The sequence below is a fragment of the Scleropages formosus genome, chromosome 13, assembly GCF_900964775.1.
Source record: "Scleropages formosus chromosome 13, fSclFor1.1, whole genome shotgun sequence".
Taxonomy (NCBI): Eukaryota; Metazoa; Chordata; class Actinopteri; order Osteoglossiformes; family Osteoglossidae; genus Scleropages; species Scleropages formosus.
This window is the reverse complement of record NC_041818.1, coordinates 8,306,925-8,323,236: the sequence shown is the minus strand read 5'-3', so window position 1 is coordinate 8,323,236 and position 16,312 is coordinate 8,306,925. Positions and strand designations below refer to the sequence as shown.

At 38.5% G+C, this 16,312-nt stretch overlaps 1 protein-coding gene across 2 annotated transcripts in view; it reads right to left on the bottom strand.

Annotated features, from left to right (window-relative positions):
- The window catches only part of pcdh11 (protocadherin 11), a 185,773-nt gene extending 169,802 nt beyond the window's left edge, over positions 1-15,971 (bottom strand). For both annotated transcript variants that reach the window (XM_018737438.2, XM_018737439.2), the window contains exons 1-2: positions 15,861-15,971; positions 5,351-5,929 (exon numbers count right to left, since the gene is read on the bottom strand). In XM_018737438.2, coding sequence (XP_018592954.1) covers positions 5,351-5,890 — 540 coding nt within the window. In that variant the 5' untranslated portion in view covers positions 5,891-5,929; positions 15,861-15,971. The remainder of the gene's footprint in view (positions 1-5,350; positions 5,930-15,860) is intronic.
- Between the last annotated feature and the right edge of the window lie 341 nt (positions 15,972-16,312).

Below are 16,312 nucleotides of genomic sequence, written 5' to 3'. Positions count from 1 at the left end.
GGCTAGGCAACAGTAATGCCTTAGGAAAATGAAAACAAATGCATATGTAATCCCCATGAGAAACAGGCTTGACTGTTCAAAGTAATTGCCTTTCCCTTAAAACTAGCACTTATATTTACGATTACAGATCAACTTCTTGGTGAAGCTAGGACCTGGCACACTTTCGGTTCTTCAGATGTAGGGCAGGCAAAAGGAAAAAGAGGCTTCAAAAGCTGAATGAAGCTTATATACATTTATGATATAAAGAGACTCTTTGAAGCTCTTTCAGTCAAAAACATTTTCATGCTAAAACAAGAAAAAGCATATTCCATAAGACATAAGCTTCATGTGCCTCATAACATTAAAAAAAAAAAAAAAACAGTGTCTGAACACAGTTCCAAAATGAGATTAAATATGTGCATTTCCACCTCAGAAAGGTACATTTAAACACAAATCAGCAAAAGAAAAGTACTGTCCTGTTGCTGAAGAGCCTGAAAAACAATTTAATTATTCCTATGAATCTGCATAGCAACTGCAAACACCTGAGTGTTGCATAATGTCGCGCCGTCTACAAACATTCCTCTTTCCTGTGCCGTGAGAGTGACAGTATTGTGACAAGTTCCATTTTTCCACTCAGTTCCGTGTTTCCTAACTTTCAGCTTTCGGATGACGAGCTGGAAGCCTTTAATTAGACAATGTGCACGCTAACTGAGGCCTGAGCCAACGATCAATCATTTCTCATTCCAGTGTAGCACATGCAAAAGGAAGCCAGGCTCACTGTCATTACCTACAGGGCAGACTTTGAAGACAGAATGAGAACATGAATCACCAGCCATAAGGTTAAGTGACAATCACTATGGCATTATCTTTTCTAAAATAAAGGGAAGTGAGGAGCTCCTCAGAGAACTTTGACCCTTCCAACTTCACACCATTTGACCCACAGCTCAATAATTCTGAATCATTTAATAAAGTTGGTATGTCTTTTTTGATGACAGAACTGGAAAAAAATAAGGGAAAAGTCTCATTATAGAAAGATTTTCAAGTGAGGTATATGAAAGACTTTGCCTTTTGGCTTAAATTTAAGGTAATATAAAAGGTCTAGTGAGGTCGCACAAAAACAGGCAAAATAGCTCGGTCTGAGTAACGACCAGAAAGACTCAGCAGGCAGTAACTTGCAGAAGGATGTCCCTTTGCCCTGGACCAGAAGCATTCAGTAGTTCAGATTATCAGATAATGTATTTTCTAATCAATTTGATGACCTTTAGGAAGTTAAAGGAGGCAGGAAAATGGTGCAGAATTTAACAGGCGCTGGGAGCAAGTGGTGGGATCGGTCTGGAAGGCCCTGTAATTTGCCGTAGTGGTGCTTTGTAATGTTGACATTCCATTCAGTCCAGAGTTCTTGATCTGATGAATTCTACTGAGGCCAAACCTACATGCATGGACAAAGAAGGTAGTCCAAAGAAAAAAAACTACTCTGCTCTGGCTGCTAAATTAACTTATATATATGAATCACCTTTAGACTTTACGTTGTGGCACCTGTCCATGCATTTAATATTACTTGTGTGCTTTTATTTAGGTGTAATAAACTGACACATCAAAAGTTATGCTGCATTCATACAGTACATATGCTACAAATATTGTTTTTATTTATTTTTTTTGTCCAGCTGAGAATCGTATTAGAGAAATATAATATTTGCACTGTTTTGATTCTGAAGTTTGTGTTTCTTTTGTCACAGTTCATAATTGACTTATAAAAGGAAAGAAAGACAGCATAGCTGTACATACTGTATATATTCTTTAGAATGGCCAACTTTTAAAAAAGATAAAGGAAAGAGGAACCCAAAACTAGGCAAAAGTCAATAGCCTTCTCCCTGGAGCCTAATCTGTCTGCTATGCCCTGAGTTTGAACTTGTACAGAAGGTCTCTTTTAAGTGATAAAATCTCTCCTAATGGAAAGACCATCTCTGACCATGCATGGTATTACTTTCCCTAGGATGACCTTGCCTATTTTGAAACTAAGGTATCCGGAATACACTGTGAGCCTGCTAGAGGTACAATCATGGCATGGCACAATATTGAACTTCACGGAGACCTCCCAAATGTCTGCCACATGCAAATACTTGCACATTATGAAGACCTACTACAAAGCTCTAAAGAATCAGTCAAGAGCACAGTGACATATAGCAGCTAGTTTGAACACCAAAGGAAAAGATGGTGCAAACTGCAGGGGGAACTAGGCAAAAGAAAATCTCCTTTTTGTAGAATGGAGATTTTTTTTTTTTGATTTAGGGCTTTTGTGGGTTTTACCTCCTTTACCTGTGCTGATTTGAATTCTGCAAAAAAGTACCAATGTTCCTTTTTACGTTTGTCCTTTTCCGAATAAAAATCTAGTTTGTGATGGAAAAACTGCTATCCTAAGGCTCTGCCCCACCCTCAGTCCTACCCACCCCCACCCACCCAACAGCCATTGCACGTACCAAATAATTTGATGTGTCCCTTCTATTACGCTTCCCATCCACCCAAGCACCAGAATGAGAAGCCATTAACTCAAACTTATCTTTAACTTAAACTTTATCTTTAATCTGGGATAGAAGACAGGCTGTTTTGATTTAAATGAAAAAGCTACAAACTGTACACTATTTGCTCTGCACTTGAGGTCAATTTGAAAATCTACGTGAAGCCTGATAGATGTATTTCAGGATGCAAATGATGTATTGGGCCAGCATGGTGGTGCAGTGGGTAGGGCTGCCGCAAATCAGCAATACAAATACGTTTGAATCTGGCTCATTGTGTGGAGAGGGTTTTCCTGGGGGTGCTTCAATTTCCTCCCACAGTCCAATCACATGCATTTCAGGTGAATAGGTGACCAGAAGTTGCCTGTAGTGCGTGCAGTAGCCTGTAATGAACTGAAGTCCTGGTTTACCCCCCCAACCGTGCGCTCAGTGATTCTGGAATAGGCTCTGGAATGCCGTGATCCTGACCAGGACAGCAGTTAGCTAAACTGAGTGAGTGAAAAGATGTATTGTTATAATTCAGCATAAACTTACACTATTCAAATGATCACTGAAGGGTATGTGGTGCTGTGTAATACTAAGATGGATATATACCTGTACAGCAAACAGGGTTCAGGAATATTGTTCTCACCCCTGAACTTTTCTAAGAATTCTTCTTCTGAGTTTATTACAGTAGCTGCAGTTGCAGATTTGATGTTTCTCTTGATGGCAATCACTCCAGTGTCATGCTGAGACCTTTGGAGTACCATTGCTGTGTGCCATGATGGATCTTTGTCTCCCTCATCTTACCTTTCTTTCCCAAAAGAATTTGCCTCTTTGAAATCCCTCCTCTTTAACCTTGCACATTTTTCAGAGTGTTTTGTCCATTTTTTCTTCCTGTATTCGGTCACGTTTTTATATTAACATTTGTTTCATGAATGCCCAAAAAGCAAAGAGGAACTTGGTCACTGATGAGAGTTTGAGGAACAAATTTACAAATTATTTCACACTTTGACATTTGTTTGGAAGGCTTTGTAATCTACTAGCCAATAAATAAAATGTAATATGACCTTTTTTTTTCCAAATAAGTTGCATGTCTGCAATTATGTGCAAATACTGATGCTCTGAAATTGGAAATTTCTCAACTGCTTAAATAAGCAAGGTCATGGGATTGAAGAAACTATGGCATTTCTTCATTGCTATGCAAGAAAAAATTATGCTGGTCATTTTCCAGGCGTAAACAATTCCAGTCAGACTTTCATCAATTCAAGGCAGAGCAGCAGCAAAGGGGCCTTGGCAGAGATAAACCCTCTTTAAAAATGCAAATTGGTAATCAAGTCAGACACAGAAAGCATGAGATTCTCACAATTCTCAAGGAAAAAAAAAGTACAAATTGCTCTTTAGCCTATAATGACAGTTTTTTCCCTTTAAATAGTGTGCCTGAATGGCACTTCCCCATTTCACACAGCGACCTTAACCAAACCTCATGCAATACTGTCAAGTCTAGCTCATGGACATAAATAATAGTTTTGTGCTGTTCTATAATTGGGTTCTATTGAAAGAAAAAACAACATTTTGATAAATTAAGTTTGGCTCGCCATTGCTGAGATAACAGTACATCATGCACATCATGTAATGTGCCAATTGTAGCAAACATTTATCTTATTGTGGAATATTTTATTGTTTACTATTATCACATTTATTTTGTTGCATGGCAAAAGGTGGAACTTGAAGCATTACTTTTTTCTGAAGGCAGTGAACAAAAAAGCTTGACCCAAATTTGTCCTGTAAGCAACAACTGGATTTCTACAATACATTTATTCATTTAGCTGATGATCTTCTCCAAAAGGACTTACAATGTTAAGCTACCTACAATTATTTACCCATTTGTACAGCTGGGTAGCTTTACAGGAGCAATTCAGAGTAATACTTTGCTCAAGGGTACTACAGCTGTAGGTGGGATTCAAACTTGTAACATTTGGGTCCAAAGGCAGCAGCTGTAATCACTATAGTACCAGCTGTCCCCAAGCATTCAATACCAAGTGTTCATGATTTAAGTTGGAAAAAAAAAAGAATTTTCATTCTGGCTACAACCCACTATATTAACAGGCACAGGATATTGAGCTAACTTTTCATACAGTTTCAATTAATTGATGAGTGAGAACATTCCAGTGCTGAAAAAGGTACTCATTAATATTTTCTATCCCATTTCAGTGTGCAATTAAAGACTTACCTTAAACCATTTATCATGGCTTCTTCATTCCGGACTCAATAACTTGCATTATGATTACCATACTGAAGTAGTCAGAATCTCAAATAAAATGCTGATGACTTTGCAGCCTGACAGTTTCATTATTAATGCACCTGTGAAAGCTATTTTCAAACGATAATCTAATCAATGTGTAGTATGACCATAACAGATGTAAAATATCGCAAGTGTTTTTCGTATTCCTTCTTTCACCCTCTACCCTCAGTGGAAAGCCACTGTATTCCAAAATGAGGAGTCACAAATTCAAGCCTAAGATAGCATGATCTAATCTTTTTTATGACTTTTGCTCCCTTTTAGCTAACTGAATTTCATCTGACCTACTGTGAAAATAATCTCCAGTCAGCTGTTCAACCTTAAAAGCACCTTGGGTAATACTTTATACAATTGCAGAGATTCTAGTGCTTCAGCAAGGCTTCTAAATGATGTTTAAGAAAGGCTGCAGACTTTAGAATAGCAGCGATATTGTCTTTAAAAAATGGCCAAAACAAGGTGAAACTTTGATTTTAACACTTTGACAAGATGACCGAGGCACTGATGTATTTGTCATGCCTGCAATTCTGATGCAACAGACAATTCTCAGCTCTGAAGATGTAGGCAGTGAGAGGCTCACCTTCACAAGCTCATAGTGTTGAATGCCATTGATCCCCACATCTGGGTCCAGGGCTGATGGCACAGGGTACCGGGAGTTGATGGCTGTGTTCTCTGGAATGGAGATGTTGATGACGGTCGACTGGAAGAGTGGTGCATTGTCGTTAATGTCCTCTATCTGAAAGCGTATCTTCACAAGGCGGAATATCTCATCAGGCAGCACAGCCACCTCAATCTCGTAGAAACAGCGCTTCTCATTGAAGACACCCGAGCAGAGCTTCTCACGATCAATACGGTTGGAAGTGGTGTAGATGTCCCCTGTGGTGGCCTCTACTCGCACCAAAGGCACGTCACCAGTCTTGTACACAGGTTTGAATTGCAGGGGTGAGGAAAGTTTGACATCTGGCTCCAGAGCCAGATCCAGGTCCTTACGGAGGTTCCCGATGCGCACATTCTCAGGCAACTCTTCGCGGACTGTGTAGTCCCTCTCTTGGGCCTGGGCCTGAAGCACCAGACAGGTGAACAAAACCACCAGCAGGTACACCTCACACGGTAAGTCCATTTCAGAAGGGGTGGAGGCCTTTTAGGACAGGATGCAGCTCTAACACAAAAAAGAAGACAGTAGAGAAGCAGACGCAAGACAGATCAATTCATAATTAAACAAATTATTTGGTGTAAGAATGTTTATAATCTTTGAACACAAAGGAAAAGCAGGTAACTACGTTCAACGGAATTTTAAAGAAGAAATTCAATTTATACCTTCTGCTTTAAGGTTTTGATAATTTCACATGTTACAATTTCTGGAGTATTAAATCTTACTAATTACATCAATATCTTTCCTCTCTAATTCAGCCTGTCCTTTGTCCTCGTCAGTCACATTTTTGTAAAGAAAGAGGTCTGCATTGCAAAGCAACAGCACAGTTTCCCACAATTAACCTCTGGTGATGAGCAGCCCATCTGGACTGCAAAGGCAATAAAAAGCAATTAGTTTTTTAGCTTATTCAATGTATGACTCAATGTGTTATTCATTCTCAATTTTTGATGTGGATATTCCTTGCGAATATCATGGGGTCATTTTTAAAGCTGTTAGTAATTTTTTGTAACTCATACATACGAAAAATACTTTGAAAAAAAGTGAAGTGCAGAAAAGCTGCATTGCAGTAATCTCATTAATTAGAAGTCATTGCCCATTCTCACGTTTGCATACTTTTTCTATTTGTAAACACAGCTTTTTTATTGAATCAACACCATGTTACACACACTACATGGGCTGCTATGCATGAAGACATTACAAATGGCTTCATGAAGAGAAAATCACAGAAACTGCCCATGCAAACACTCATGGTCTTACACTCTCCTTTTTTCCAAGTCGCTCAGTTTTGTGTTCATGAGTATTTTGTAAAACCAGGTAAAAAGACCATAATGAAAAATAACTCAGAATTAAGACCTGGGACGTCCATTACCTCCGATCAGTAGCATGATGGATTGTGGACAAAGAGCCTGTGGGTTTTAGCACCATCTGACACGATTTGTAAAGCAGTGCTTTCATCCCCATTGCCAATTTGTTCAATAGCAATGCAAATCCAATTTGGGAAGAATATAAATAAAAATTGCTAAAGGGCTGAATTCCCTAGTAAGCAAGGAAAGCTCAAGTAGGTCATTGTAACACTGGTGGGTTAGATGTCTGGGAGGTTCCAGAGCTGGGCATTGTAACTTGTTTTACAAAAAGTCTAATGCAGTATTAATCCTTAGATAAAAGAGCATATGTGAGTTCTCCAAAGCAACAGCATGGTGTACATCTCAAAACTGTACCAGTAATAAGAATTTTCTCATTACAACTTTAATTCGATTCGGTAAATATCTATCTATCTATCTATCTATCTATCTATCTATCTGCATGTCTCTCTGTCTGCCTATTTACTTATCGATGTATATGATTAGTTTTTACTCAAGAGTTAAGACAGTGAGGAATGAATGAATGAATGAATGAATGTATCTTACAAAAGTGGCATATTTATGATACTTCATACACTCATATGCTTCACAGATTCTTGACAAAGTTGCTGGTACTTACATAAAAAAGAAAAATTAAAGACTGTGTATGTGTAGACATCTTTGATTTGTCCCCTTTCAGAGAACCCTCTTAGCTAAAAACCTTTTTTGCTTCTTTGCCATTAGATTCCTCTAAAAGGGGTTTTGCTCCTTTTATTTATTTATTTATTTTTCTACCGCACATTGTTGGAGATATTTCTTTTGCCACAAGAATAGTCCATGACGTATTGTCTGGGGCTGGGGTTTAGCAACAGTTATAGTTATGGAAGAGGGGTCATTTCAGTACTGTTCTTCTTAAACCACCATGCAAGGAAAGCCCTGTGGGCAGTGGTACTAGCTTCCTGTAGGGTTTCTATCCTGGCAATGAAGTGGCACAGCCGGAAACACAGGCAGCTCTGCATTAACTGCGCTTTCTAATGGAAGGACTATGCCCAGACACGCCACCTCATTACAGAACCACATGAATCTGCTGCTGTTGGAACGGTGGCCCTGAGGCTGTTGGCCTTGGGACTCCTTGGTCTGTAGCCAAACAGTAAACAACCATGGGTCAGCAGTAACATTCCTCCCATGACTCTCCGAAGTCTGGCTCTCAGGCTGTGAACCAAAGCTGACCAGTTTAAATGTTTATTGCTGGGGCAGTGATCTAGTACTAATTGACAATTACACAACATTTAAAGTGAAGGATGACTTCCACTATTTTGAGTTCTTGGAGTGTCCTGCTTATCCTGTGTAAGAGGTCTACTGAGTAGAGATGTGTTTATTCCACAACTAGGTCACAGACTTGTGGAGCCTTCTTCATGAAATGTATACCCTTGTGTACCTCCGAGTTTCTATTTTTTGTATATTTTTAGATCATTATGGAAAACAATGTATATGCGCATGACAACCACATTTCTTTTGGGTATAAATTATGGTTTTTGTGTTTACCACACTTTTTGTCACACAGCGTATTCTGTGACATTTAGAACTATAACATCATGTGTAGAAGATGAATGACTTGTTAGGAGGTGTGTTCAAAAGCAAACTCAATCTGCTTTAAATAGACAAGTGGTCGAAGCACCACTTTTCAGTCTTTGTTCCATTTTCGCCTGTCATGTGCTTTTGGGGAAAAATAAAAAAAAACTGAAAGACTCACTGCAGGTTTCATAGAAGGGAGAAACCTGGTGAAGGATATTTACATAACAATGATCAATGGGCAGGAGACTCAGCACACCAGTATATCGACCATCATGTTACCTTCTTGAAAAGACTTCTGTGATTTGCCCTAATTTTAAATTTATGCCGTTTCATGGGCTGCGTGCACAATTAATATTACAGCTTTCCATGCAAACTCTAAGGTATCCAAAGCTGATGATATATATGTAATATAGAGAATGTATTTATGAAATGGAAATCCAGAAGGCAGAAAGACAAAAAAAAGGCACTAGGCCTGTCAGAAAATTACATCCTGGAAGACATGTCTTACCCTTATGAGGAAATCAAGGACATGGTCGTGACCCCAGAGGACACTGAATTACCACGCAAGACCTCTTTTTTTTTATGTCCTCGTCAGCAATGTATTGATCTCACTAAATCCGTCTCTTACAAGACAGAGTACAATACCCATTCTAACCACAAGATTAAAGACAGCATTGCAGTATACGTGCCTCTAGGCTATAGTAGCTTTGCTAATTATAGCAACAAATAAATCAGTCATTTTTTTTAATGGTCCCAAAATGTACATTTGGAGTCCAAAGCATACCATTAACTAATTTATCAAGGGAAACCAATATAACAAAAATGAGCATTAAAAAAATATGCTGAGTGCTTTTTTTTTCTACTAGTAAACCTTTTGGCATTGTCTTCTCAGATGTCCAATAGGCTCAGCAAAACAGTGGACATTGTTACATAGCATGTGTGGCTTTTTTTCATGGCTTTAAATACTGATACCAGTCTCATGGTCTCTGCTAGGATGGCTAAGTGCCACCAGCTAGCGCAGTCATTAGGAGTAGTAAAGGAAAAATACACCCACATTATGTTTCCCTGGTGCTCAGTAGCCTGTTCCACCCTTATATTATTTACTCCATCCAACAGAAAAAGACCCTCCCCTGGCTCTATGGTGTCTTGTGGAACAGAGAATCCAGTTCACGGATCACTTTACATGACAATGCGATGGGCACAGCTGCCTGTCTTTATTATTTAAACTGGGCTACAGAAGGAATAAAACATCCCTGCTCCCCAGACAAATTCTCATGCCTGGAATTCTCTGAGCACAACTTTCATGGAACTGCTTTAAATGGAGCTCAAAATAACACTTAAAGGCTGGGCTTTTTAAAGCTTCAGTTAAAAACTGCGGCACATAAACAAGCAGGGACAGTTGAAGAGAAAATAAAAAAATAACAAAAAGGACAGGATTATTAAGCCCTCTATGCACATTCTGCATTTACAATATCCACACAATTCATTACTGCTATTTCTTTCATAAATTTATTTTTATATTCCACGCCTGCAAAAGCCAGAGGTAGTGTCAACGAGAAACTTAATATTGTACAGTTTCTATGCTAGGAATAGCATGTTTTACATGATTGTGTAATACACAGCTAGATAATATAGTCATATAAAATATAGTTATAATCTATGCATGTTAAACATAAAGGAAATGCAACTGTCTTTCATTATACTCTTGCCCTTCAAATATTGTGAATGTGCAATGATCACCCATAGACTGGATCCATGGCGAGCTGTATCCTATGGAAATATGTCTGCACTGCACAGTATGTAACTAGAAGTATAAATAGCTGTGCCTACAAACATTGTGATACTTGTGATACATGCAAACTCTTCTGGCCTAGAGTGGTTTCACACTACCTGTCAATTTACTATACCAGAAAAACTGTGCTTGCTACCAAAAAGATACACGCTTGGTCATTTTAGGTCATTCGGACCACTGCCTCTTTGACATTGACAGTGCCTTCTGAAATTAGTATATAAGAGCTGCCCAAACAATGGTGCCCCACATTCACACACCTACATAAAGAAAGTAGGACATTACTTTTTGGACAAACCTTCTAATAGAGGAAAATACATTAATTAATACATTAATAGTAATATGCAGTACATTAACAAATAACTTAAAACTATTATCTTTTAATTGTAAAGTTAGTAAAAAAGAAAATACTAGACTGGATATAATCCTCTTAAGGAAAATTTCATTTTTCTTTATCACTTTCTTCTAATATACAATTAAATCATAATGAGAATTATTAAAATTAAACCATTGTGTACACTAATTACAAAGTGTAAAATGTGGAAAATGTTAAGGAGTGCTGAAACATTCCAGATGAAAAAGACTAATGATATATTTAATTAAAAAAAAAAAAAAACACAAAAAAGCATACTATTATTTTATTCTAGAGCAGAAATAAAACAGAGGTGCAAAAACCCCCTTACACTTGTAAACATTTTAAATTAATCTAAGTCCAGTTGTTCACTAACAATTATTTTCTTTAGCTAAGTCACAGTCAATTTCTTTTTCCCATACACCACCAAGACTTAACAGCAAGAAAATGCAAAACCAACTATACTTTCTCAGTGTATACACAGTAGCAAAAAAACCAGTGTGGAGCATCCATGATAACAAGGCAGGGCCAAGATGCATTTTTTATTGCAAAATTCACAAAGTAGGTATATGGCTGATCCGCAGGAACAGAAGTGTCAATTCGTTGTGCATGCCTAACCTCCCTCCCACCCACTGTGATTGTGCAATGCAATGTTCATACTGTGCAGTAGCCTTCTGCTTTCCCTCACTGCTTCTGCTTCTGGGTCTTAGGGATTTTACAGCCCTCTCTCTTGCCCGGCTCTTTGAAGGAAATCTTTCTAAGCAGAGAGAGTCTTGCTGCCAAGAAGATTGAAATAGTGGCAGGAGGTTGCTTTGAATAATGGAGAATAGTAGGTTGTATTTTTTTTCCTTCATTTATATATTTATTTATGCATTTATTTAATCCTGAGCAGTGTATCTACACTGATGTAAATAAAATTAATCAGAAACATTCCAGTTTATTAGGGTTCATCAATATTTACAATGTATAATCGGAAAGATGTTTAACTGATACCTGCCCACCTTTTTGACCAGTCTGGGGTACGGTATTATCTTTTAAAAGTGATCCATAGGCTGACAAGGCAATTAGCTAGAAGAGAACATTAAAATACAGCACAGATGTGATTTGCGAGGTAGCACAAAGGGGTTCTCTCAGAATGGGGCCGATGACAAAAGAGGTTTCTGGGATGCAAGGGAGTTTGACATTAGGGCACATGGAAGTGATCCATTAATTCCTCCCTAGGATCTACGACCTTGCGGGCTCCTTATCAGGCTGTCAGGAGAGAATAATGGTTAATTCTTCTTAACCCTCCAGTATTGAATCTGGTCTTTGGAATGGCTTTTACGCACTTGCGGGGTGGATGCCAAACAGTTCACCTCATGAGTGAAGAAAGCGATATAAGAGACCACCAAGCCAGCAGTGTTGCCTTTGCCTTTATCCCATGAAAAAGTGTTTCTGGTCTGGCCATTCATACTATTATTCTGGTGGACAGTTTGGACAGCCTTGCTGTATTGCAGCCATTAAAAAGTTAAACCACAAAATGTCTTAAACAACTTTAACATAACTGCTAAATATTATAAATCAGCCATCTGTTTCATTAACAAAAGAAATGGAAGTCGATGACCTTAAATGCTTGAAGGCTAGTGTTCACATTTATACGTCTGTCACATTATATTGTACAGTGACATGAAGTTAGTAATAGACAGACCTAAAACTGCAAGACGCTGGTATAATAATAATAATAATAATAATAATAATAATAATAATAATAATAATATTTCTTTTATTTAAGCTACCCGTAGAGGGCAGTAGGGGGCAACAACGACAGCCAGTTCAAAGTACTGCAGTCTTGATGCCATAACCGTTGCATCTAAGATGTCCTTCAGAATCTGAACTTAACTAGACAGTGCCAAATGGTTGTCCCTTAAGCAGCATAAAGTGCTTCTATCCAGGTATTTAGAGAATGAAATCCTATTAAACACTGTATGTGCCCTGTAATAAAAGAGAAGACACATGACAAGTCCCAGTATAAAGACACTGTTGACAGACATTTTTAAATGCCATACAATCAGCTTACGACCTCAAACGCTCCTGTAATCTTGGAATATGTCTATGAAAAAAAAAAATCTAAACTTACTGAAAAAAAAAAATTGTCTTAGCAAAATGCTTGGTAAGGGGAATACACGGAGAAATATTTTAAGATCCGTATTATTCAGCGTTAATGGAAGAGCGTATCCAAACTCAGAGACTGTCGCATAGTGACATTAAAATGTACACCTTCAATATGTCTCTGTATGTTGCTTTCTGTATTTCTGTATTTCATGAATCTATTGTGTAACACCCGAAAAATTAAATGTACATAAAAGGGCAATATACAAGAGCAATATAAAATAATACTTCTAATCTTGTTCCTAACCCATCACAGACCTACATAAACTTCAAGACTTGTACAGCTGTACTGCATTTATGTTTAAGCAAAAAGCTAAAAAAAATAAGTTCTTGATCAAGCACAGCCTCGGGCTACTGCCATTCCCTCCCTGCACTTAAAATGTGTGAGAACATAGACCTACAATTTTTCAATCTCACCAACTATGGCTTTCAACAGCCCATTTTAGTTGCCTCTGACCTTAGCCCAATCCATTTCAATAGCAATGCCTTCTACATTTTCAGAACAAGAATGACTAATACACAGCACCTCACTAGGAAGAGCGCTGACTGTAAACGTATCTGGGTTCAAATCTCCACAGAACACAGAACCCTGACAGATATAGATTCATCTGACTTTGAAATTCCCCCAAACATCAATATTACTCTACACTGGAACTGAGGAGAGCATTGCAAGTAATAATGTTTCACATAAGCTCAAAGATATTCGTGTAAGAAGTAAGTAAAACAAACATTCATTATACCATAGACTCTTTTAAATCCTATCTTATGTGAGCAGGAGAAAAGATACTTCAGGAAATCTTTGTTTTTAATAACATGTTGTAGCGACACATTGACATCTAAGCGATGTCCACTTTTCCAGTTTCTCACCTGAAACTATAACAGGTGGCAATTAATTATTGCACTGTTATAGCTTTTTTTATTTTAATAAAAAAAGCCTTGTAGTCTAATTAAACATATCAGTTTGTTGAAAAACCTCATTTTGTTTGTAATACTTAGCTCACAAACCCGACGAAGGTCACGGATGGCTAAGAAAATTACAGACATGATTATAAAAACCTCAATCAATCCTGATGGCAGAACTGCAAGTTATTCAGCGTACTTCACAACATATTAATACTTGTATATCTCTCAAGTGCGAAAACTGCTTCATTATTCCAAAAACACAAAAGCATACTTTGAATGTGAATGTTAGTCACCTGTAACTAGTTACAAGTGTTGATACCAGCCAACTTCTGAGGCATTTTTAAAGGTTCCTGACAACGATATTCTCTCAGAAGCCTTTCTATTTCAAAGAATTCTAAAGCTTTAACATAACAGTTTATAAAAACCAAAATATTGTTAATAAATTATGCATGAAACATAATAAGTTGTGTTCTGAGTGCACAAAAGACGATGGGAGAGCACTAGTTAAGTCGGGGATGCAAACAAGGCTTCGTCCATCGGTTCACACTGAAAGCAAAACGAGCCATTAGGGGGGACAAGCCAAGGGGACCGACTGAACAACACTGAACGTGCATGTGTGTTATCGCGAACTCGTGTTCTGCTCATTCCTTAGTTTTGGGTTTCGTACACCTTTCATCTCCAGCTGTGTCAAATGTGTAACTCTAGTGTAGAAGTTGTGTCTTCACAGCTTCGCCCAAATCCAGTGTGCGGTTCGGAGCTCCCAACTGAGGCAAGTGCTTTAGTTTCCTCTCGTACTCATACATACAGCTGAGAGAGATACGAAAGTGCAGGTGTTTTAACACCGGCGTCAGCAAACGGCGTAAGGTTAAGAGAACAGCGGGTTAAGAGTACAGAGCTGGCCGTTTATTTCATGTCATGAGTCGACTTGTTTACATGTTTTCCTAAGGTTTTGTGAAGGAAGCGCTTCTTCCCGGAGATGTTACTGTACGTGCAGTGAGTGAAGTGCCAGGTGTCCTTCCTTTCCCGCCCGGCTGCTGCACTTGAGGCGTCTCCACAAATTCCGACCTCATCTCAGACTCATATACTTACTTGCCCGTCACCCGACATACAAACGAAAATATGAGGCAGGAGATGTTAACAGCACGGGATATTTATTTCTTTATAATATCCATTTTATACATCTTGCCACAAACCAAACGATAATTCCGCCCAGTCACTGAGTCAGCTGTGCTGGGACTGCTCAGCCTAAGGCTTAGGAATGTTGCTGTACAAATATAAATAATAATTCGCGTCGTTTCGCTCCGAAATATTTCTGTCCAGATTATATTCTTATGTTAAACCGAAGGTCAACCTTTGTTGTGGAATAGTTTTGCAGCCTGTGAGAGCTTACTGTGGGAAAAGGTAGAACTGTTGGAGAGCCAGTCCAGTTTGAGTCGAAGTTGCGGTGCGGGTCGGCATTCGCCAACTACTCAGCGACTGTGCCGTTGCCATGAAAACTGATATTCTCTTTGTAAGAAATAGCTACATTTATTCGAATGTAATAAAATATAAAGGTGCAACAAAATCGCGACAGTCTATTCGTAACCCTTAATAACGTTACGTTTAGCTGTTTTCACGACGCCGATGCTAACACTAACAGATTATTCCAAGGCCATGCCGTTTTATCATCATCACTATTGTTACTATCATTTTAACTTTTCAGGACACACTGCAGCTGTGCACTTTAGGGCACACAAATAAACGTATTCCTCAGTACTGACTACAGTACTTGACATATACTTTGCCCACAGCCTACAAACTGGAATAGCGCATGGTACCAAGTGCGGGATTATGATTTACTTGAAGCTGTTGAGCTAAGAAAAGCAACGTAACAAGAATAAATACAACGAATATGTCTGGTTTCATATTCACGCTTATTCAGTTACTGTGTGAAACGATCAAAACTGAGCACAACCGTTCAACCGCAACAGTAACTGCGTGTCTCAGACGGCGATGTAACTGGATACGTACTCTGCCAAAAGAAGCTTCAAGTCACTTTTGCCTGATTTGATATTCCATGTACCACAAATGCCATGCATAAGAAAGTAGGCTACAGACTGAATGTATGTTCTTAGTTTCTACTTAGCGAACGCATAAGCTTGCAATGAAAGTTATGCATAATGTCAGGGAAGCGATTTGGACTAGAATGTCCATCACATCATGGACACGTTTACCCTAAATTTAATCAAAATGAACAACGAAAATAAAAACCAGAAGAGCAGCGCTGCACATGATACTGAAAGAAAGAGCACATGATTATGATATTCTTCATGATAAAGCGTTCATTTTTACCTTAGACTCCTTGGAGCAAATACGGCAGTTTATTTGCAACCCCCTCCACGTAGCAACATCGGTGCTAGACGATGCTCCTTGAATAGGACTGAAGTGGATTTGGGGGGGGGGGGGGGGGGGGGGGGTGAAAAAGATTTCCTCTTCGGTAACAGAAATAAAACATTAAATCAAATTAAATCCAGTTTATGGAATATGGTCCTTCATTTTAATAGAGCACACGGTCCAAAAACGTGAGCAAAACATGTATGGCGAATGGTTTTTTTAATCGCCAAATTTTTCTTTTTTTTTTAGAAACAGTTAATATTCCTCTTCAGTTTTCTTGGGCAAACTGCGATGCAATTCCAGGAAGCGGCGGTCCAACTCTTTTTTTTTCTTATTTTTATTTCTCTTTTTTTTCCCTGCTTATAGGAACTAGTAGTACTGCGGGATTTCAGCTATGCAATCTTCCTGGC